Source organism: Aedes aegypti, chromosome 3 (assembly GCF_002204515.2).
Source record: "Aedes aegypti strain LVP_AGWG chromosome 3, AaegL5.0 Primary Assembly, whole genome shotgun sequence".
Classification (NCBI taxonomy): Eukaryota; Metazoa; Arthropoda; class Insecta; order Diptera; family Culicidae; genus Aedes; species Aedes aegypti.
The window spans coordinates 51,570,131-51,594,560 of NC_035109.1; the positions used below are offsets into that span (position 1 = coordinate 51,570,131).

The 24,430-nt window shown below is 41.0% G+C and overlaps 2 protein-coding genes across 5 annotated transcripts in view; both read right to left on the reverse strand.

The window, feature by feature from the left end:
• Positions 1–1,627: 1,627 nt before the first annotated feature.
• LOC5574516 (phosphate carrier protein, mitochondrial) lies at positions 1,628–21,110 on the reverse strand. Of its 3 annotated transcripts, none has more exons than XM_021852474.1 (4): positions 20,982–21,110; positions 4,030–4,433; positions 2,482–2,822; positions 1,628–2,417 (listed from the first exon to the last, which is right to left on the reverse strand). In XM_021852474.1, the coding sequence occupies exons 2-4, from the start codon at positions 4,405–4,407 to the stop codon at positions 2,072–2,074; spliced, it is 1,065 nt and encodes a 354-aa protein (XP_021708166.1). In that variant the 5' UTR covers positions 4,408–4,433; positions 20,982–21,110; the 3' UTR covers positions 1,628–2,071. The 3 variants fall into 3 exon arrangements, with proteins under 3 accessions (XP_021708166.1, XP_021708168.1, XP_021708167.1); XM_021852476.1 differs by lacking the exon at positions 20,982–21,110 and adding an exon at positions 15,288–15,308 and having other exon boundaries at positions 4,030–4,431; XM_021852475.1 differs by lacking the exon at positions 20,982–21,110 and adding an exon at positions 4,981–5,187 and having other exon boundaries at positions 4,030–4,431.
• Positions 21,111–21,975: 865 nt separating this feature from the next.
• LOC5574515 (phosphate carrier protein, mitochondrial) overlaps positions 21,976–24,430 on the reverse strand; it is a 38,109-nt gene continuing 35,654 nt past the window's right edge. For both annotated transcript variants that reach the window (XM_021852477.1, XM_021852478.1), the window contains exons 3-4: positions 22,686–23,026; positions 21,976–22,492 (exon numbers count right to left, since the gene is read on the reverse strand). In XM_021852477.1, the coding sequence (XP_021708169.1) occupies positions 22,147–22,492; positions 22,686–23,026 (687 nt within the window). In that variant the 3' untranslated portion in view covers positions 21,976–22,146. The remainder of the gene's footprint in view (positions 22,493–22,685; positions 23,027–24,430) is intronic.

Sequence of the window (24,430 nt, forward strand, 5' to 3'; positions counted from 1 at the left end):
TTTACGTGTAACAAATTTGATCCGTTCCAACAAATCTGAAGGTTATTCTACTGGTCTTGCTCTTCTAGACATAGAAAAAGCATTCGACAGTGTTTTTTTTTTAATTTTCCAACATACATTGTTAGAATAATTCAAAGTTATCTGTCAAATCGTACACTTCAGGTTAATTATCAGAACTCCAGATCTGAAAGACTTCCTGTAAGAGCTGGTGTTCCTCAAGGCAGCATTTTGGGACCAATATTATACAATATTTTCACATCTGACTTACCTTACTTACACACAAGGCTACGGTGGTGCTATCTATGCTTTCCATAGCGGCCGTTTTGGTTATTTTAATGATCCATTCTTCTCTTCTTGAACGGCCCAGCTGAGTGGCTTCAGATTAGCATTGAATCGGTGAAAGCATACTTTTCGGCGTTTCTGGTAGAATTGCATGTTTAATTTTTTTAATACCCTCAGGCCTGGGTAGTTTCAGGTTAACGTGTTCAAATGGAACGTTACAACGGTCATTTCTACGCGCAAGCGAAAAGGCTTGCGTTAGCAGCGAAAGCATACATTTCGGCGTTTCTGCTTGAATCACCTGACGCTTGCTATTTTTCTATGCACGTAGACGAAAATCAACCTATATTTAGGGTTTACTATACGCACAATAATTGAGTAAATCTATTATTCTTCTACCCTACGACCTTTTACCCAAAAATCATTCAATATCATCTATCTTTTCCTTTTAAGGGTCTCCAAGGATTCTTAAGGTGAAACAGTTTGGAATCATCTTCTAAGATTGCACTACAACTTTAAAAGCACAAATCTCGCGAAGAAAGCATCCCACAACAGTGCACTTTTTATTTTGGCTTTGTGCACTAGCAGAAAGCTTAAAATAAGAAGATCAGGAACGTTTGTCAACTATTTCTCCAGTTTTGTGCCTTTGAAAACGTGAGTAGGGTGAGAAGTCGGCCATTGTGCCGGCCATCTTTGGATTCCGAGATGTTTCACCTTAAGGCTTCAATGATAGGAGTTTTAATAATTTCATGAAATCCCCAGTCGGTGCATGTAAGTTTCCAGGGGTATCTCAAGACTTACCAGGGGCTTTTACAATTCAAGCGGTTCACATTGATTCCCATAGAATAAAACATTTATTACAAATAAGAGCTTAGAATTTCTCAGATTTCGTCCATATGTACCCTTAGGACTTCCAGGGATTCCCAAGAAGCTGTCGGAGGTGTATAGACTATACAAGTTTCCAGAATAGTTCACAGATAACACACAAGTTTCCCAGAGGTTCGCAAGCTGTTTTCAGAGAAGTTTTAAGAGGTTCTATAGAGTAAGCAAAATATTCAAAATATGCTCTTCATGTAATGAAGCTATTCAAAGAGATTCCAAAGTATTACCAAAGGTTTGAAAGGTTCTTAAGATTTGTCAAAAGATTTCCAGATGTGTCCAATTATTTCCTTAATGTTACCGTGCTTTCCAGTGATTCTCAAGGGATTGTTGAGAACTTTTCAAGATTTAGAGATTCATACTAAGTTAACTTGGTACAATATTCTGCTTACCTGTTTTTTTTTTTCAAACTATTTCATGGGATATTCGATATATTTGCCATATATGTGCGATGCAATATGAAAAAGCCTTTTACGATTTTTTGGTTCTTCCATGAAGAAACGCGTTCACTTTATTTCTCTTTGGACTACCCATGGTAACATAGTACAACAACTATACTAATCTAACAGTACAATCGAAGCGACTTCGGAGCATTGGTAGTATACGGTCCATTTCGAACAGCTTTGTTTTGTGCAATCGAGATTTTCTCATTTTGTGCAAAATACTGAACCGCGTTCCAGAACTTGTTCTCGATTTGGTAGAAATGTTGTAGCACCCAATAATAATAATAGCACTCGAACGATTCTAGGTTTTTATTGTGACCGATTCACTCTCGATGACTGTTAGTATCCGTACTGCGCAAAAGTGTGTTTGACTTGAGAATTTTGTGTGACTTATAAAATAATTCTAGCTTATCGATGAAAGAAGTACAGGGGGAGAATAGGATAAATAACGACGGGGTGTTGTGACGAACTTACTGAACTCCCAACTTCTTCTTCAGCGATTCTGGCATCTCTGGGGGCGGTGGGCGTGGGATGTTCAGGGCGACCTTGACACCATCATAGATGAACCATTGCAGGGCAGTCAGCGTACCGATCATAATGATACGGGGCATCAGACCGTTCCACATTCCCATGAAGCCAAGCTGCTTGGCCACATCGAATGCACTGGATCCCTTGGCCTGGTTCAGCTTCGAAACGACCACATCAGCCGGGTGAGAAACGATGGCGCAGAACACACCAGCAATGTAACCAGCAGCGAAGGTAACCAACAGCTGTTCGCCCTTGGAGCACTGGTCACGTGGCTTCGGCACGACGTAGCTGAAATTAACGAGAAGGGCATTGAAATGGTTGTCTTTAGCATTTGGGACAGACTGCGACTTACGCGTAGAGCAGTTCAACGGTCTTCTCGAAGCAGGCGAACTTCATCATGGTGTACGGGATTTGACGGCACCACAGTGGGACCAGACCCTTGTAGAAGGCCGTGATACCCTCCTCGCCCATCATCTTGGGCATGGCTTCACGCAGCGTGCCAGCGAAGCCGGGCATGGTTTGGATCTTGACCTTGGCAGCTTCCATCGGAGACAGGGCAATGTCGGCGAAGAACTCGGCCGAGGCGGACGCAGCCAGATACAACCAGGTACGGTACAGGTAGGCGTTCTCCTCGCCCAACACGTTGGCGTACTGCACCTTGAACACCTCATACAGACCGAACTTGAAGGCACCCTGAAAGAATAGAATGAGTTAGAGTTTGTCCGAAATCTGGGCTAGGTTGCAATCTAGCTGTGATATACTAGGCGGTTGGACGCCCATTTGACTAGATTGGGCGCCTATTTGAATTCAATTCAATTGAGTACTTCATGAAAATGCTGTAGATGCTTTTTCATGAAAATGCAGCATTTTCATGAAGTACTAAATTGAATTGAATTCAAATTGGCGCCCAATCCAGTCGCTGATCAATTCCATCATTTGAAATATTTCTGAAACTATTCTGTGGTCGGTGTTCATACAAAAAGGACTAGAATTTTTTTTTTTTGGCCTTGTACAGATAAGTCAAGGACTTCAACAAATCGAATTACTTATCCGATGCAATTTTGGTGTACATGTTTCATCAAATAGATAAGTTCCAATATTACAGCAAACAATATAAATATTTTGTTAGTTCGAAAGTTTAAATACCTTTTTTGAAATCATTGAAAAGCACTTGGTCCAGTCTGACTTAAACACTGACCAATTGAGGAGGAAAACAAAAAAAAATGTGTTATCTTTTTAACCCGTATACTGCCCATAACTGCAAAACAGTCACATTCGACATTTTTGACAAAATGGAGTTAATACCATGGAGAGTCATCAAATGATAAATACTTTCGATCAACTTACTAAAATATGTGAGATTGTTCTAGGAAATTCGAAAAAAATACCAAGTTGTTTTGTCACATTGGTAAATATAACCGCATATCAGTCACATTGAGATTATAAATGAGCCTCGTAATGTGATGGCTATGAATTTTCTACCAGAATTATTTTCTAAGAAATCACCTGGTATGCAATATGAGTTGTACTAAATATCAGCCTCAAATAAGCATTTTTGAGTTCTTGGTAATTTTTAGAAGTTTAAGTTTCCTCCCATACTGCCATAAAATGCACACTTAGTATTCCATTTACTCAATGCCTACTTTTGTCGAATGTTACAAATATGCAGTTATGGGCAGTATAGGTCTGAGTGAAAGCAAATATAGTGGCAATGTAAATGCTGTAGAAGCTATTCCCATACGAAACGGACTGCACATTGGGAAGCCTCATATCTGCAATGGCATCTATCGCTAATTAGTTTGTTCCATCATTTGTAAGATTTCTGAACCAGCTCATCACACCATTGCCAATTAACAGATGCATATGCTAAGTCGTATCATTCATCCATCCCATCACCTACCTGCGCCGAGTAGCCGAAGAACGTCGGGGCCCATCCCTTGACCAGGCCCTTGGCGCCCTCCTCGGCGACCGAGACCTTGAACCCATGGAACAGATTCTTGTACTTGGCCTGGTCGACCTGCAGACGGCACTTGACCAAATCCAGCGGCACCACGAAGGTGTGCGTCGAACCGCACGAGATGATTCCACCGACACCGCACAGCAGGTAGAACTGGGTCGAACCGAACTCCACCTCGTCGGAGGCAGCGGCCGCCAGGGTTCGGCCACTGGCAATCAACGACTTGGGGTTCTCGCTGGGCGCAGCGGCATCGCACTGGGCCTTGGTGAACGGTGTCTTGAAGGGGGAGTTGCGCGCGGCGTCCAACAGTGCGGAGAACATTTTCGCTGGATTTGGTTACGTGTTCTGAAATGGTTAAAAATCGTATTACGATTAGTTTGGTTGTTGAATGTAATAAAACAAATTTCAGCGGTTCTTTAGGTAACAGCCTATGATTAAAAGTGGAATGGGTAGTTTATTCGCTTATTGCATCATCAATCAAAAGTGACTCGCAGATCTTTAATCCTTTCCCACTAACAAACACCCTTCCTGTGATAATTGTGGAGATGCAGAGGTATTATCTAACTTTAACAGCAACAATTACTGCGCACTAACATTCCTTCCCCATTCCAACTGACTGTAAGGACATGGCTGGCGCCGTTATTGATTTAACATTTGGGAGCTGCTAAAACGTGCACTTCGAGAATAAGCAGAAATCGCATCTCTTATACAGTCGGAACGAAGTACAATTTGTACCATCCGATCAATCACGGAGTAGCTCAAAAACAGAACCTCAAACTTTGTCATTCTGTATAATCAACGTTTGGTTACTAACTTATGTCACTGACTGCATTTTTTTTATTTATTGCAATAAACGTTAACGTAATTTACACAAATTCACGACTTAGAACTTACGCTGAACGGGTATGGGGGGAAACGCTCTCAACACCGTAGGAACTCCCTGAAGACACCCTACACTCCCACAGGCAGGCAAAAAAGTGAAGATGATCTAACGAATTTTCTTCCTAACGTTGCATAATTTCCTTCCTTCCTTTCGGACGTTATCTCATGAGCTTCAGAGCGGAGGAACTTCGCGCGCGCACTTCTTCTCAGTGCACAACACGAGTGCTTAAAAATAGTTCGCGGTTTGCGTTTGTTTTTGAGTGAATGACTGGCTGACTGACTGAAGAAACGACGACAGTCTCAACTTGAGATTCAAAAAGACAAGGGAAAGTGACGACGGGTGCTTGCCAAAAACAAAACCGAAATTGATGGTTCCAAGGTGATGGTAAGCACGTGCTTCACGCCCGTACTATTTAATGCATAATAGTAAGGCCTGGGTTCCCATCGTCAATAGAGAATTTCAAATAAATATATATCTTAAGTTTAGTATTTTACAGTTAATTCTCCATAACTCGATATTGAAGGGCCCACTTTTCAGAACTGATTCTTTTGATAGGAAAAGTAGGAGGTTATATTATCCATATCATAGATGAAAAGTATACTAATAAACAACGGAATGGCAATTTCCTTCCTTAGGTTTTTACACTTTCATAAGTCTTTATTCACTTCCGCACAAGAAGTAGTCTATGTTTCCCCACATACCTACCTTGATCCCCACATAAGAAGTTTCAAATAGCTATCGAGCTATTAACAGAAACTTACCTCACACGTGACATCGACTAGCGGAGGCATCGAGTTATGGAAATATCGACCCGCACAATGTATGGAAATTTGAAGAGGCCAAAAAATCCATCGCATTATAGAATATCAAGTTGTGGAGAATCGACTGTAATTTCTGAACTGTCGTGAATCGTAAGTTAGTCCCATATGTAAAAGAAGGCATTGAGGAAATGTACTGGCGTTTCAGGATAACGGGACTGCTTCGACGTTGCGGATTGCTGGACAAGTTGAGATCGGCAAAGTTGGAGGAAATTGATTCCGTTGAAGATACCGTTGACGAGCTATAGTAATCACGAAAAATAAGAAATTAGATTCGATGTAAACGATCAGTGATTAGCATCGATCTTGTTGAATGGTTTATCGGAGTATTACAACGCCATGATAATGGGAAAAGAAGTTTTGGGCGTTGAGCTGATGGCTGACCTAGTGAAGGCGAAAAGGCCTTGTACACAGCAAGCAGAACTCCAAATTAAGACACGCCAAAAGTGACAAGAAACCCGGAACATGCTTTAACTGAAAAAAAACCTGGACACTTTACTGCACACTGTCCGCAGAAGCCGCCAAATGTAAGGCATTCCCAAGTAACCAAATAGCACTATAATTCGCCCTCTGTGCTAATATAAGGCTTTTACAGAGCTGACATGCCCTACAACAGCCGTACAACAGCCCTATAAGCCCCAAAAGGCGTGTTAATCGCGCCAGGAACGGAAAAAGATGGGCTATATCGGCTGAAACGGAGAGCAGAGAAGTCGATTTTAATGGTGGATTCCAACATTTGGCACAAGCAATTAGGACACATGAACCAGCAGAGTATGGCGAAGCCCGATGGCCAGATGGAATCGTGCTTATCAAGCTTATCAAGATTGTATCGCTTGTCTTGAAGGTAAGCACGCTCGAGACACGTTTCGTTCTAGTTCATCGAGAGCAGAAGGGTTTACTGGACTTGGTGCATTCGGATGTCTTGGAGGAAGTCGGTGTTCTTCGTCACTTCTACCGATGATGCAACTCGGAAGGTACTCGTGTACTGTTTGGAGTCCAAAGGTCAAGTCGCAGAGGTAAACTGCTCAAGTCACTAGTCGAACGACAAACTGGCAGGAAGTCGAAGGTATTGCGGACGGATAATGGCAAGAAATATGTCGATTCAAGAATGCGTAGGAGTATGCAGCGAGACGGTATCGTGCACCGAACCACTTGTCATTATACACCTTAACAAAATGAAGTAGCCGAGCGGATGAACGGCATGTTAGTCGGAAAGGCAAGATGCATGATAAACGAGCTCAACTACCAAAGAAGTTTTGGGCAGAAGCCATTTTCACAGCGAAGTATCTTGTGAATCGCAGTCCATCCAGATCACTTGACATGTATGTTTATTCTGCGCGGTATGTGAGTCGAGAACAGCTTTCCCGGGAAGCTCACAAGATTGATCAGAGCAACGATGGACGGTGTGCAAAACTGCGTGAAGATCTCGGGCGAACACTCCAGTTCGTTCGAGTCTCGGCGGGGACTACGACAGGGCGACGGACTTTCGTGCCTGTTGTTCAATATTGCGCTTGAAGGTGTCATGCGGAGAGCCGGACTTAACAGTCGAGGCACGATTTTCACGAGATCCGGACAATTTGTTTGCTTCGCGGACGACATGGATATTATTGGGAGAAAATTTGAAACGGTGGCAGATTTGTTCACCCGCCTAAAACGCGAAGCAACAAGAGTCGGGCTAATGGTGAATGCGTCGAAAACAAAGTACATGCTGGTTGGCGGAACTGAGCGCGACAGGACCCGCCTAGGAAGCAGTGTTACGATAGACGGAGATACCTTCGAGGTGGTGGACGAGTTCGTCTACCTCGGATCCTTGTTGACGGCTGACAACAATGTTAGTCGGGAAATACGAAGGCGCATCATCAGCGGAAGTCGTGCCTACTATGGGCTCCAGAAGAAACTGCGGTCAAGAAAGATTCACCCCCGCACCAAATGCACGATGTACAAAACGCTCATAAGACCGGTAGTCCTCTATGGGCATGAGGCGTGGACTATGCTCGAGGAGGACTTGCAAGCTCTTGGGGTTTTCGAACGCCGAGTGCTAAGGACGATCTTCGGCGGCGTGCAGGAGAACGGCGTGTGGCGGCGAAGGATGAACCACGAGCTCGCTCAACTCTACGGCGAACCCAGTATCGTGAAGGTAGCTAAAGCTGGAAGGATACGCTGGGCAGGGCATGTTGCAAGAATGCCGGACAACAACCCTGTAAAGATGGTGTTCGCCACGAATCCGGTCGGAACAAGAAGGCGTGGGGCGCCGCGAGCTAGGTCGATTGACCAGGTACACCAGGACCTGGAGAGCGTGGGTCACAGTCGAGGATGGAGAGAAGCGGCCATGAACCGAGGGAATTGGCGAAATATTGTTGGCGAGGCTTTATCAAGATAATTGATGTAAAGCCAAATAAGTAAGTATGTGAGTCGAGACGAGTCGCTTTCACCGCGAGTGACGTGAGACGACTAATGTTAATCAACTAGCAACAATTTAGAATCTAACTTGTTTTATTTATTTTTATGATAGTTTTATCGTAGATTTGTACATTCTTCTAGGTTTTATAGTGATTTTTACCAAGTACAAATGATCTTGAGCCGTTTTTGGTTTTAACTTCGGATGCATCACTTAAAAAACTTCATGTTTAACCTTAGTAAGGACCTTGGGTCTTTTTCGACCCATTTCAAAATTCAAATCAATGTAACTTTTGATTGAAATAACCTAGCAATTTGAAACTTTCTGACAATTATTTTTTTGTGGGAAATTTTATTTTTGCGGAAACAAAAGTTTTGAATGACCCCTAGGGGGGCTTCCATAAAAAAAAGTTACAAATTGTGACTTAGGGTCGTTTTTGACCCGAAAATTCAAACAGCTCGCAAAAATCAGTGTGTTGACCGAATTTAGTTTTGTTGGGCGTAAATGAAGGGCACACATGTCTAGTTTCAGAAACCCTCCCGGAGATCCGGATTTGGTCACTGTGGCCACCGGGAACCGGCTACATCTGAAAAAAGTCCCTTTAGAGACCCTTACTTTGACGACCTGTAGTTTCGTAACTAAACAAGCAATCTGAACCGTTCTCATATTCCGGTTCCGGAAACCCGGAACATCCGAAAAGTAAGTTCCCATCGCAGTTCTGTATATGTAATTTACATCGGTACTATTCAGTTGATGGATATTTTGGCATAATTATTTTCTGTAATAAGGAACCAATTACCGGCGCCCAGTCCCTGAAAAAATTGGTCCAGTATGGTCCATTCGGAACCGGTTCCTGGAGTCCCGGGAGGTGGCCAATCTGGACAATTCTATTAAATTACTAAGATTTGAACCCCAAATCCAAATGAATTGTGTCCAATGCTTTACGATTTTTTATGTTTGGATGTAATTTGCCAAAAGAATGAATGGGTGGTTATTCTGGTCCTTTTGGAGCACCGGAATGGCCACCGGGAGACCCGTAATATGGGACCACTAAGTTTTAGCACCAAAAGTAGGCATGCGACGGCTCATTCTTCATGATTTTGAATCCCTGTGACTCTGCTAGTTCAATTATTGATGAATGACCACTTTGGTTCTACTGGCCCACCGAAATAACCAAGGAATGGCCACCGGAGATACCCGTATTGTGGAACATTTCAATTTTTGTACCAACACTAGGCATGCGACGACTCAATCTCCATGATTTTGAATCCCTGTGACTCTTCTAGTTCAATTATTGGTGAATGACCACTTTGGTTCTTCTGGCCTATTAAAATAACCCAGGAATGGCCACCGGAGATACCCGTATTGTGGGTCATTTTAGTTTTTGCACCAAAAGTAGGCATGCGACGGCTCATTCTTCATGATTTTGAATCCCTGTGACTCTGCTAGTTCAATTATTGATGAATGACCACTTTGGTTCTACTGGCCCACCGAAATAACCAAGGAATGGCCACCGGAGATACCCGTATTGTGGAACATTTCAATTTTTGTACCAACACTAGGCATGCGACGACTCAATCTCCATGATTTTGAATCCCTGTGACTCTTCTAGTTCAATTATTGATGAATGACCACTTTGGTTCTTCTGGCCTACCAAAATAACCCAGGAATGGCCACCGGAGATACCCGTATTGTGGGTCATTTTAGTTTTTGTACCAAATCTTGGCATGCGACGACTCAATCTTTATGATTTTGAATACCTGTGACTCTTCTAATTCAATTATTAATGAATGACCTCTTTGGTTCTTCTGGCCCACCGAAATAACCAAGGAATGGCCACCGGAGGTACCCGTATTGTGGAACATTTTAGTTTTTGTACAAAAACTAGGCATGCGACGACTCATTCTTCATAATTTTGAGTATCTGTGACTTTTCTAGTTTAATTATTGATGAATGCCCACTTTGATTCTTCTAGCCCACCGAAATAACCAAGGAACGGCCACCGGATATGCCCGTATTGTGGGTCATTTTAGTTTTTGTACCAAAACAAGGCATACGACGACTCAATCTTTATAATTTTGAATACCTGTGACTCTGCTAATTCAATTATTGATGAATGACCACTTTGGTTCTTCTGGCCCACCGAAATAACCCAGGAATGACGACTAGAGATACCCGTATTGTGGGATTTTTAATTTTTTGTGCCAAAACTAGGCATGCGACGGCTCATTCTCCATGATTTTTAATACCTGTGACTCTTCTAATTCAATTACAGTAAGGACCCGATTTAGTCAGCCCCTCGATGAATTTTTGGCTGACAAAATGGGAAACCTGACAGAATCGGGTCATTTATTTTGTTTCCGTTATTCAAATTTTGACGTGTTTATATTTGCTTATGAACCGCGTTTAGAACTTACTTGGGCTCTTAAGTGGGCGGTGGACATGGGTGTAGCCAGGTTTTTTATCTGGAAAAAGGGGGGGGGGGGTCGAAAATCGGTTCTTAAAATGTCATTCATGATTTTCTCTCCTAATCAATCATTATACACTACCTCTGCACCCTATTTGCATGCAACATAAAACGTGATAAAATTATGTAAGATATCCATCCAATTTTTTCACCTATGTAAAGAGAAGTTAAAAATGCGTCTTGTTTTAGTGTTGAGTTACGAGACCATTTTGATTCGTGGAGAAATAATTATTGGAAAAAAATCTGAAGATCCGATTCGTTGTGGTCCGTTTGATCAGCAATTTTGTTATGGCCAGTAAGACAAAAGTGACCAACCTGAATTCCTAGTTATACATGACCGTTAAATTATTTAAGAATTTATCCCAAAACACCGAAATTTTTAGATACTTCTTCAAAATAGCAGCAATAATTGCCTCGAAGTATAATTCAAAGAATGTTCCATCCGGAATATTCCTCATAAACTTTCCTGAAATGTAGTTTAAAATTCATACAGAAGTGTTTTGAAGATTTTTTATAGAATTTCTTCAGAATTTTACAGACAGGTAAATACGAGTGCTGGAGAATTTAAACACAAGATTAATTCCCGAAGTACCGTAAAACGGGGTAACTTTGATAATGCGGGTAACTTTGATAGTGCGTAACCCACCGCATACTAAATGAAATATCTTAATTTCTGTTAATCAGTTAAGCAAAACGAATGCAAAACTAAAGAATATTAGTATGACACTTCATGTAAGAGCGGTTTTCATTTAAATCAAGAACATTTTAGGCTTTTTATACGAATTTAAAAAATTTACACAATTTTAGCATTTTCAAAACGCTTACAAACAATCTGTTCTACGATCACTATTTGATGTAGTTTTGAATAGTTGGCCACTTATCTTTGATAGCCTAGTTATCATAGAACTTGAATACGGTCTCAAATCTCTTAGCAAAAAGCATATTCACAAACTGGGACCATTTTTGTAATCTAAGTCAGAAATTTCCATATAACGTTTAACGCCTAGAGGTATGCAATGCCCTACAAATGTTCGTTATTCATTCAATTTTGTTCGAATCATACTCCATTATCAAAGTTACCCCGAAACAGAAAACCAACTTTCGATTATATGAAAAATTATATATCCATTCAAAATGAAACTTTTGCCAATTTATCGACTGTAATCGATAGCTAGGATGCCAGTACTTGTTTTAAAAATATAAATTGTAAATCTTCGAAACAGCATGCAAAAATATTCAAGTTTTCTTCGAAAAAACTATCAAAGTTACCCCGTTTTACGGTACATATTTTCCACCGTCCAGAGGGGAGGGGACATTGTCATTGCCCCCTATGGCTATGACCATGGGTGCATGACATCAAACATCATTATCAGTTTCAATGTAACACCACGTTTACGTTTACATGACCAAAACAATGTTTTGACGAATTTAAAATAGGTTGACAAAATCGGGGGCTGAAAAAATCAGGTCAGTACTGTATAGCTGAATAAGCACTGGCTCTTCGGGACCACCGAAATAATTCAAGAATAGCTAATGGAAATACCCGTATTCCTTAGCCGAGTGGAAAAACTGAATTGACACACAAAACGGGTATCTCCGGTGGCCATTCCTGGGTTATTTCGGTGGGCCAGAAGAACCAAAGTGGTCATTCATCAATAATTGAACTAGCAGAGTCATGGAGAATGAGCCGTCGCATGCCTAGTTTTGGTACAAAAACTAAAATGACCCACAATACGGGCATCTCCGGTGGCCAATCCTGGGTTATTTCGGTGGGCCAGAAGAACCAAAGTGGGAATTAATCAATAATTGAACTAGAAGAGTCACAGGGATTCAAAATCATGAAGATTGAGCCGTCGCATGCCCAGTTTTGGTACAAAAACTAAAATGATCCACAATACGGGCATCTCCGGTGACCATTCCTTGGTTATTTCGGTGGGCCAGTGAAACCAAAGTGGTCATTCATCAATAATTGAACTAGCAGAGTCACAGGGATTCAAAATCATGAAGAATGAGCCGTCGCATGCCTAGTTTTGGTACTTAAACTGAATTGATACACAAAACAAGTATCTCCGGTGGCCATTCCTTAGTTATTTCGTTAAGCCAGAAGAACCAAAGTGGTCATTCATCAATAATTGAACTAGAAGAGTCACAGGTATTTAAAATCATGAAGAATGAGCCGTGGCATGCCTAGTTTTGGTACAAAATCTAAAATGACCCGCAATACGGGCATATCCGGTGGCCATTCCTGGGTTATTTCGGTGGGCCAGAAGAACCAAAGTGGTCATTCATCAATAATTGAACTAGAAGAGTCACAGGTATCCAAAATCATGAAGATTGAGTCGTCGCATGCCTAGTTTTGGTACAAAAACTAAAATGACCCACAATTCGGGCATATCCGGTGGCCATTCCTGGGTTATTTCGGTGGGCCAGAAGAACCAACGTGGTCATTCATCAATAATTGAACTAGAAGAGTCACAGGTATCCAAAATCATGAATAATGAGTCATCACATGCTGAGTTTTGGTACAAAAACTAAAATGACCCACAATACAAGTATCTCCGGTGACCATTCCTGGGTTATTTCGGTGGGCCAGAAGAACCAAAGTGGTCATTCATCAATAATTGAACTAGAAGAGTCACAGGTATCCAAAATCATGAAGAATGAGCCGTCGCATGCCTAGTTTTGGTACAAAAACTGAATTGGCACACAAAACGGGTATCTCCGGTGGCCATTCCTTGGTTATTTCGGTGGGCCAGTAGAACCAAAGTGGTCATTCATCAATAATTGAACTAGCAGAGTCACAGGGATTCAAAATCATGAAGAATGAGCCGTCGCATGCCTCTTTTTGGTGATAAAACTTAGTGGTCCCATATTACGGGTTTCCCGGTGGCCATTCCGGTGCTCCAAAAGGACCAGAATAACCATCCATTCATTCTTTGGGCAAAATACATCCAAACATAAAAAATCGTAAAGAATTGGACACAATTCATTTGGTTTTGGGGTTCAAATCTTAGTAATTTAATCGAATTGTCCAGATTGGCCACCTCCCGGGATTCCAGGAACCGGTTCCGAATGGACCATACTGGACCAAATTTTTCAGGGAATGTGCGCTGGTAATTGGTTCCTTATTACAGAAAAAAAATGTCAAAATATCCATCAACCGAATAGTACCGATGTGAATAACATATACAGAACTGCGATGGGAACTTACTTTTCGGATGTTCCGGGTTTCCGGAACCGGGTATGGATAACTAAGTGATTTGAGAATCTCAATTCCCAGTCCACGTGAATACCTATTCAACAATATGAGAACGGTTCAGACTGCTTGTTTAGGTACGAAACTACAGGTCGTCAAAGTAAGGGTCTCTAAAGGGATTTTTTTCAGATGTAGCAGGTTCCCGGTGGCCACAGTGACCAAATCCGGATCTCCGGGAGGGTTTCTGAAACTAGACATGTGTGCCCTTCATTTACGCCCAACAGAACTAAATTCGGTCAACACAATGATTTTTGCGAGCTGTTTGAATTTTCGGCTCGAAAACGACCCTAAGTCACAATTTGTAACTTTTTGTTAGGGACTAAGGAAGGTTAATAAGACCAAGTGACCTTGGCAAGAGTTTTATGGAAATCACGTACTTATCTGTAAGAACGCGCTCATGAGCGAGAGTAAGAACTCTTGGTCGAGAACATCATAAATTTCTCGCCCATCAATCAACGCACTAATATGTACATTATTGATTGTAGTATTATTAATCCTATCGTTTACGGGGGTGCATGCATGGATATCCGATCTGGATCTTTACGGAGGTCGTTGTTGAACTCACGGCGCACAACTTACTAATAACCACTCGACACCTCCTTGCAAGTGGACTTCTGGATGTAATTAAATGTCCGCTTGCTTTCCCTGCTCAACAACTGGGCCTTATTAAGAAGTTCTCATCAGCTAGAAATACTTACCTTTGGTAGTTTTGTAGCTTTAAATTGTATGCCGTAACAAAAAGGAAAAGTGTAAATAAACAAACGTCAAAATGTGCTTCTCTTGAATAAAACAAACAAATCTTACCACGTTCTTCAAGAAGATCAGTTTGTCTTCATGTAGATCGCCTTAAGCCTAAGAACTCTTGATACTTGTTACACTTGCTCGAGTTCAGCCAAATTTATGAGTCTATGACAGTGTTGAATAGAACTACAGCCATGATTGTGATAATCGATGTTTAAAATAGAAGCCATGATGGGACGATCCACGTGAGATGTTCAACATTTATGTGCCCCAAATTGAAGTAATTGTTTCCCTGATAGTGCAATATTATCGAAGCGCATTGCACCAGCTTGAGCAGCTAATACCAATCTTTTGCGACAATCAATCCGCAATATGTATGACTCGGAATGACGGTTGTAATTCCCTGACGAAGCATGTGGCCATCCGTTAGCGATTCATGAAGAACGAAGTTGAGAAAGGTAACATTGAACTTCATTACATCCCTACTCATGAACATCCAGCGGATGGGTTCACCATAGCACTAGCGAGGCAGAAGCATAATCAATTCAAGGCGTTGACCGGGATCGAAGGTTAAGGAGGAGTGTTGGAGTAGTAACCTGCGATACAAATAACATAGTATCTAGGAGAACCTTAGTAACCTTTGTTTCCTTGGATAAATAGAAGTAGGGGAATTCACGTATTCTCGGCAGTTCAAGCCGATGTCGCGCTACTCAGACATCAGCAGACAAATTACGTGTTTGTGTGTTTACATTACTGCGCTGGTCCTCTATCGGTTCACACGGAAAAAAAATGTTGAAAGGAACGCTTCGAACAGGTCTTGTCAGTGTGACTATTGTCAACAGCCTCGTTTTCTTCGGCAGCTTTTCCCATAAGAACTGAAGGCGAATCTCTTCGGCAACTCCGAAGCAGCCGCGTTTTGAGGCGAATTTGTTTAATTTATCACATCTTTGGCGAAATTGTTTGTTTCAGTGGGAAGTTGACAGAACAAAGAATCATCTGAATGTTTCCATTGGTGTGTTTTGATAAAATAATGCTGTGTACAGTCAACTCTCCATAACTCGATATTGAAGGGACCATCGAGTTAGAGCAACCGTAACGGTGCGCGACTAAACTAAATTACATAGCGCAGTATCATTACGCTGATCCGTACCGGACGCTGCTAACCGGGGTAGCAAAATGACAGCGCTGCTTTCGGAAAGCATCGGGTGAGCAAATTTAGCAGCGCGATAGTTGCGCTGCTATTCGATTTGAATTCAAGCATACGGTGTGGGATATGAAATTCTGGTTAGAGTTTTGGAAATTTTTGGATGCATGATGCGCATGAAGTAGAAATTTCAAAATTTTAGGAATTCGGGTAAAACTTCAAGATTTCGATAAGAATACTAAAAATCTGATGCAATTATTGGAAATCCGATAGCAGTTTATGAAGCATTCGAAAATCTTCGTAAGAATCCTCGTATCGATTTCGGAGAATTATGGGATTTTGGGATTCCAACCGGAATTTTTGGGATTCCGATTGGAATCCTTAGAGTTCCGACTGGAATCCTTGGGATTACGACTGGAATCCTTGGAATTCAGACTGGAATCCTCGTGATTTCGGCTGGAATCCTCGGGATTCAGACTGGAGTCCTCGGGATTCTGACTGGAATTGGAAAGAGATTTTGATAAGAACACCGACTGGAATCCTTGGGATTCCGCCTGGAATCCTTGGAATTTCGGCTGGAATCCTTGGGATTCTGACTGGAATCCTTGGGATTACGACTAGAATCCTTGGAATTCAGACTGGAATTCTCGTGATTTCGGCTGGAATCCTTGGGATTCCGACTAGAATTGGAAAGAGATTTTGATAATAACATCGACTGGAATCCTTGGGATTCCGACTGGAATCCTTGGGATATCGTCTGGAATCCTCGGAATTTTGGCTGGGATCTTAGGGATTCCGACTGGAATCCTCGGGATTCAGACTAGAGTCCTCGGGATTCTGACTGGAATTCCAGTTGGAATCCCAAGGATTCCAGTCGGAATCCCAAGGATTCCAGTCGGAATCCCAAGGATACCAGTCGGAATCCCAAGGATTCCAGTCGGAATCCCAAGGATTCCAGTCGGAATCCCAAGGATTCCAGTCGGAATCCCAAGGATTCCAGTCGGAATCCCAAGGATTCCAGTCGGAATCCCAAGGATTCCAGTCGGAATCCCAAGGATTCCAGTCGGAATCCCAAGGATTCTAGTCGGATTCACAATAATTACGGTCAAATTTGCAATATTTCTTGTAGGATTTACAAGGATTCCGGTAGAATTGGCAAGGGTTCCAATCAAATTAGCATCCAGTCGGATTCATAAACAATCTCAAAATTTTCCGATGGAATTCTAATAATTCCGCACCAGAATATATGAATAGATATTCCAGCAGAGTTACAAAAATTCCCAACCTGAATTGATCATCATTATTTTCACAACTCATATGTTAACCCAAAAAGCAACGACCGGTGCGGAAACGAGTTACTAAATATGGTAGCCACCGGTGTGAGAATGAGTGACTAGACTAAAATGACAACTCTGGAGGTGATCATTTTAATCACCCAAATAGTCGCCCCCGTTAAAGATGCTCTTAGAGAGGTATCGAGTTACAGAACACAAAATCAGTGCAACTGCGATCCAAGGGACCATCGAGTTAGCCATGAAAACCAACTTTTACTATGGTTCTCTAACTCGATATCAAGATACGGAATATCGAGTAAGGGAGAGTTAACTGTATTTGGGGTTTGAAATTTGGTTGCCGGTAATAGTCGAATGGTGCCGAAGCCTAATAAATTCTCATTGCTTGTTCAGACTTTGAACACTACGCAAGTGTTTCCACTCACAAGTAATTCAGCTAAGAACTTCTACAAAGTGTGTTTCCGGAGTTCTGTAGGAATTACTCAACAGCTCTTCAACATATTCTTTCAGGAATGCCTTGAGAAACAAGGTTATCACTAACAGCACTGCTGTGTATAACAAGCGAGCATTGTTCAATCATTTATTATTTCGGGAGATAATCATTCTTTCAAGAAATTTTCGATTCCTTACAATTTTGACCTTTTGGGGTTTGTCCTTTCGACGTTTTAGCATTCGACATTTTGTCACCTAACCTCGATCCGTTTCTAATGTTTATCTAGAACTGAGTTGCATAGATTTGGGGTCGTACACAAATTATGTCACGCTCCAAGAGGGGGGGGGGGGTCTGGCATAGCGTGACAAGCCTTACAAATTTTTCAGAGGGCTCATACAAAAAGCGTGACAAGGGGGGGAGGGGTCGAAAAAGTCGAAATTTAGCGTGACATAATTTGTATACCATCCCTTTAGACTTTTTGACTCTACAGCTCCAATCACCTAATAGAGTTTGTATTACAGTCATCCAAATGTTCTGAATCAACCAAGAGTCACTTATTAGACTAAATTATTATTAGGGTAATCGAAGTATTTTGGACAAACCGTTATGCGTTAGTATTATTATGATCATTTACGGGTAAATCAAATGCAAGTGGCCAAATTATATATTACTAGTGATCCCGGCAAACTTCGTCTAGCCATCAAGTAGGCGGTTGAAAAATGGCCTGAAATCTCCAATACAAAATGACAGATTAGTTTTCCCCCGTTTTTCGGACTTTTCCGGAGACATTCCAAAACTTTATCTACGCACTAACACGTCGCAACCCTTCACGATTTCAACTTGAAAGAATCATTCAAATCCGTCGAGCCGTTCTCAAGCCATTTCGTGACAAACAAAAACCACTCCATTTTTATTTATATAGAAGATAGATAGATAGATTGCGCTTATACTGATTCTAATATTGATGTGCCTGGTATTAACTATTTTAAATGTCAGTAAATTTGTGTGTGAACTACTCGGCTGTAAAAATCTCAGCCGAGATCTAACTCGATATTTCGTATCTCGATATCGAGTTAGAGAATAATATGGTCGATATTTAGACAGACTGGACCATGTGTTTTTTTAAAGCTTTCGGGAAAACTTATCCCAAACATTTGAAATATCAAAATATTTGTATTATTTACTGTAATAATGGAACTTATCTATTTGATGATACATCTGTATCAAACTAGCAGAGGAAAAATGAGAATTGATGTAGTTCTTAATCTATTTTTAGAACACCAAAATATCATCTAGTCCGGTCTGTCTGAACACCGACCATATTAATAGTTGGTTTTCACGGCTACCTCGATGGTCTCTACCATTAAATTCGGTTTTGTATTCTGTACCTCGGAACCTCCTTAACTGCTTTTGTGTTCTGTACCTCGATACCTCCTTAACCCTCTAATACCCAAATTTTTATTTTCGCTCTAAATATAATTTTTAGTTATCTAAAATCGTTCTAAACACGTTTTGGGCAATGATTTATTTTTATTCGCAAATCTATGGATTTCGGTTTTTGATTGTTATAATTTTTATTTTTGAACATCCCTACCCTTTTTCATTTTTTCTTGAAGCCTCTTCTAGTTACTGATTTTTGGCAATAATGAAAATTCAAACTTTTTCGCTAATTTAAAAAATATTAAATTTTTTATATTTTTCTGGAAATATTTTTATTTTCCGTGTATTTAACGGAAAAACAGGTTTAAAATTATTTGAATACCACCAAGCTCTTCTTTTGTGATAGGTTGATCGTAGAAAAATATAAAAAAGTACGATTTTTTATACAGTGAAACCTCCATGAGTCGATATTGAAGGGACCATCGACTCATGGAAAAATCGAATCATGGAACAGTAATCCTTCGGAAAGCTGTTTCTAGGGACCATCATAGTAACCATGAAATTTTGTTTCTAGTATGGTTCCATGAGTCGATATCGAGTCATGGAACATCGACTCATGGAGGTATTACTGTATCACACGTTAAATGAACCTCGGGTATTTGTAGGTTATATAAGAATACAATTTTTCAAACAATTTTCAAAAATACAAAAAAGTTTCAAAAGTCATAAAAAACTTTTCTTATATACGTGTTATGAGTCAAGGTTTAAGCCAAAAATAAAATCATTTTGATTTCCGAGCTACGAAAAAATACACAAAATTCCAAAGTGTACCCCGTCTAAAGGCGGGGTTGGGTATTAGAGGGTTAAGTCGATGGTCCCTTCAATATCGAGTTAGGTACTTTTACTATATGTTGGTTATCTTGTTTATGGCGTATCCATCTTTCAATTGAATCCTATTCGTTCGAATCCACGGCCCACTTGTATTTGCTGGCGTAAACGAAAATGCAAAACGGGTTTCGATCGAAAGAGAGTTCGAACGTAAACAAGAATAGGGGTGAATAACTGTTGGGCGACTATACGTGAACATTCCAAATAGCTCTTTATGCGTACTTCGAAATGTTCTGATTATCTCTTACGTCAGACACAATACTCTGACGTAATAAAGGTAGATACAGCATGCCTGTTTGGCTAGTGATAATGTCTAAAGAACAACAGATATATACGCACATAAAACATATTGTGTTACGGTCCTTAGACTAAAATTTCGTTCATTTCTGAATTAAACCAGTTTAAGAACGTACAAAAAGTGTTTTTTTTTCAACTTTTTAATAACAGAACAGTTAATCTAACGAATTGTTTAGATTTTGATATTTCTGTTAAATTCTTCGTAATCCGTAAAACGAGTTTTGAGTGTAATTTGCAATTTTAATGCACCTGTAACATTCAACACTGACCTGCTTCCAAACGCCCTGATTTAGACACCCTTCAGCACTCAATATCCCCGTTACGCCATTGAAAACAGATGCGTGTCACGTTTTCGATAGACATTTGCCTTCACGGGAAAATCACGGCTGAAGTTCAAGCGCGACCGCATTTACTTCTATTTTAAAAATAGTTCGACCGAAACAACACATTCGCCTGATTGATAAGGACGCAATTCCGCGTGAGCTAAGTCGGAAGTACGACTCTCGCCCTTGACACAGGAATGTCACGCACAATTTTTCAATTATTTGCTATCATTGTTTAGAAATATTTCAAATAATTATTTTTTAGTAGGCGTATCCCAAAAGTATGGACAACTAATACTGATGGAACTCTGGAAATCATCCTACTTTTCACGATTTTTCCTCAGCATTACATAATCGAGATGGAGACCAGCCATTCGTCCCCGTTGGAAAATCGCCCAATTCTATTCGCTTTGCGGACCGATTTCTTCGAAGCATTCATCCCACTGACATCAAATCACTTCCCAGCAAACGAATCCTAACTCAAATCACCGGAAACGTCTCAAATAATTCGAAATTTATCCTACACCCAAAGGAAGAAAATCTCGCGGCCTCGTCCTCGGCTTCCGTTACCCACCTTTTTTCCTTGCGCTCGGGGGGTTCTTCTTCACCTTACTCTCTGTGATCTGTCACACACGCACGGTACGGACTCTTGGACAACCGGGCAGCCTCTCGGTGTGTCGGTTCGAAGCTTACTACGATCGAGAGCAGCCGGACGGTCGCGAATTTCCCTCCCCCAAAGCCAAAGGCACCACAGACAGAAGTTTTCCGTTTTCCGGAGCGAGAGAGTCTCGGTTACATATTTACACGGTGTCTCCCGTATCGTTATTATCAGATAAAAATGTGCACCAAATTTGAGCATACTAATAGTTTTCTATAGCTTAACTTAAGTTGTAAATATATCTCATTATAATAACGGTAACATTTCTATACTAGTTAGTTTGGCCAAGTTTTGAGCATTTATTTAGTTTTTTTTTTCAGTGCTAATGCGTAATTTTAATATGGATTATATTCAAATTTTTCAGTCAAAAACTTCAAATCAAGATTTCCTGAGATTCATACTACAACTTCTTTAATTGACCCAGAGGTGCAGAATGACCGCAGGAATCGAGCCTTTTACTCAGATTTGATTAACAATAATTTATTATCATAATAACAGGCTGTTGGGGCACCGTGTAACAGGTATTCTATTAAATAGCTCGAAAATTTACCTGTTATAGAAATCGACTAATGAGCACAGATTTGATGGAGATTTTATCTGGTAATAACGGTCTGTGGAACACCGTGACGTGCTCTTATTACTGAGCGTCACGAAACAAGAGCGCGAATCTCACGCGTTTGCAGAAAAAGCACGCGACGACGAGAGTCGGTTGGTCGCGAAACTTTCTCTCTAGGCGTTGGGCGGGTGACAGATGATGACTTTTACACTCTTTCTCTCACTCACGCGAATATGGAGGGCTTACTGCGATTTTCCACCACATGGGAAACAGCTGACTGATAGAAGCGAAGACGCCCGCGATTAGGGTGGTTCTCAATTATCCGATGTTCAAAACACAAATGGCATACTTTTAGTACTGGTTTAGATACACTTTTCCCGTATTGGATTTATTACGTTTGATCTTACCAAGGTCGCACTCCCGGTTCACACGATACACGTTTTGGTTCCCCGTTTTACTGTATGGTTACGGCGTAGTTAAAACTTATTCCTTAATCACAATTTGTTTAGAGCACACACTAAATCGCTTACTCGACTCCGAGCTTCTTCTTCAGCGATTCTGGCATCTCTGGTGGGGGTGGGCGGGGGATGTTCAGGGCGACCTTGACTCCGTCGTAGATGAACCATTGCAGGGCGGTCAGCGTACCGATCATAATGATACGGGGCATCAGACCGTGCCACATGCCCATGAATCCGAGCTTCTTGGCCACATCGATGGCACTGGAGCCCTTGGCCTGGTTCAGCTTGGACACGACGACATCGGCCGGGTGGGACACCACGGCGCAGAACACACCGGCAATGTAACCGGCGGCGAATGTGACCACCAACTGCTCACCCTTGCTGCATTCAGCACGTGGCTTCGGCACAACGTGTCTGGAAGAGAAATGAAAAACATAACATTAAGAAATCATTTTACATATAAAGTGGACATAATAAATTTATATGCTAGTTTAGTCCAATAGCATCTTAGTCTAAATTTACTTTTCAATATAAGATTATCATTAAAAGCGTTAATTTTGTTACGTTAACAATCTAGCTCAAACCTATCATCCCATTCAATACTTACTTGTACAACAGCTCGACGGTACGTTCGAAGCAGGCAAACTTCATCATGGTGTACGGGATCTGACGGCACCACAGCGGAACCAGCCCCTTGTAGAAGGCGGCGATACCCTCCTCGCCCATCATCTTGGGCATAGCCTGGCGCATGTTGTTGGCGTAGCCGGGGGTCGTCTGGATCTTGACCTTGGCGGCTTCCAGCGGCGACAGGGCAATGTCGGCGAAGAACTCGGCCGAGGCGGACGCACCCAGGTACACCCAGGTGCGGTACAGGTAGGCATTCTCCTCGCCAATCATGTTGGCGTACTGGATTTTGAACACTTCATACAGACCGAACTTGAAGGCACCCTGCGGAACGAGAGAAGGAAGTGATTGGAATGGTTGATTGAGAAGTTCGAATAATTGATCAACTAAACGCTTAGAATTTAAACATAGTTTGATTTATGCATGAGAATCGATGAATTAATGGAACAGACTTGTTCACTAGCGATTTCAACTCTCAGATTAATCAGAATGAGCAATTCAAACCAAAGATTGGAAACTATAGTGCCTAATCGACATCATAACTTACAGTAGTGCTATATCCCTTTCAGGACGAACCAGCACAATTGTGCTGTTCGGCACACATGACATTGAATGATTCTTTAAGCCAATAAATCATTGTTTTACCAAACTTTTTTGATTTCGATTATTGAATTATCATTGATACTTGTAATTTTTTTTTTTTTTTTTTTTGTGTGGTATTCAGTTGGAGCTGCCTGACAGCTTAACTTGTCAAGGCTGAACCCTCGGTCTGGCTTTTGCCAAGTTTCCCCTCTACCAGGACCAATACTCAGACGGACTAGGCAATGGCGCCCACATGAACACTGTTTTTTTATTAGTATTGTGACGTGATAGTTTTTGAAAAGTGCCCATATTCCCTTGCTTCTGAGAAAAGGAAGCATTGTGAAAATCAGCAGCTCCATCAGAATTTGTTTGAAATAGTAGTGTAGTAGTGTCATTACTAATACTGTCTAGTCGAAATGGTTTTGAATAATTTGTCATTCAAGTGCTATTCTGATTACTCCTGTCTTTTACGTAAGATTAGAGTCTTAAATGTCAATTGTCGTCAAGTTTTAACAAAATTAGGCTGTTTAGTAGTAGTTCTAGTTAATTTTATTTTTTGTTGTTAAAAGTGTTTATTGGTCATTACGTTCATATATCCTTAACGAAAAAAGTCGCTTTCCTTGTCTGTTCAACAATTTTTCGAAACTAGCAAGTGTACCCTAATGATCGATCTCAGCGTCTTACTTTCCATAGTCATTTTATAGTGAATATTGAAGAGTAAAGTTACCTTAGGCTTCTATTACAGTCTCCTACATGATTCACTTTTCGGTGGCAAATGCAATGCTTCACAACGCCTACTTTCTACTTGTAAATTTTGCGAAAATGAAGCTGGAATTAGATTATTTATACCGCTGTTACAAAAGAGGTATTTCTTATTATGGTAATGTAAAAACCATATTAAAATAAGATTGTCGCCACTTATTTCTACTCAGTGAATCTACTAGTCATTTTCCTAAAAGTTCCTATGTATTCCCTACGTCGTATATGATAACGATGTATCTAGCTAGCTAATAGTAAGAGTGGCTACGGATCATTCTGGTTAGCAAAAGGCAAACTGAACGTCACCAATAGTATTAATGTCCACTTCGAATAGATTAATTATTTGAAATGGGCATCAATTCTATCAATGACGCGGAATGTCCATTG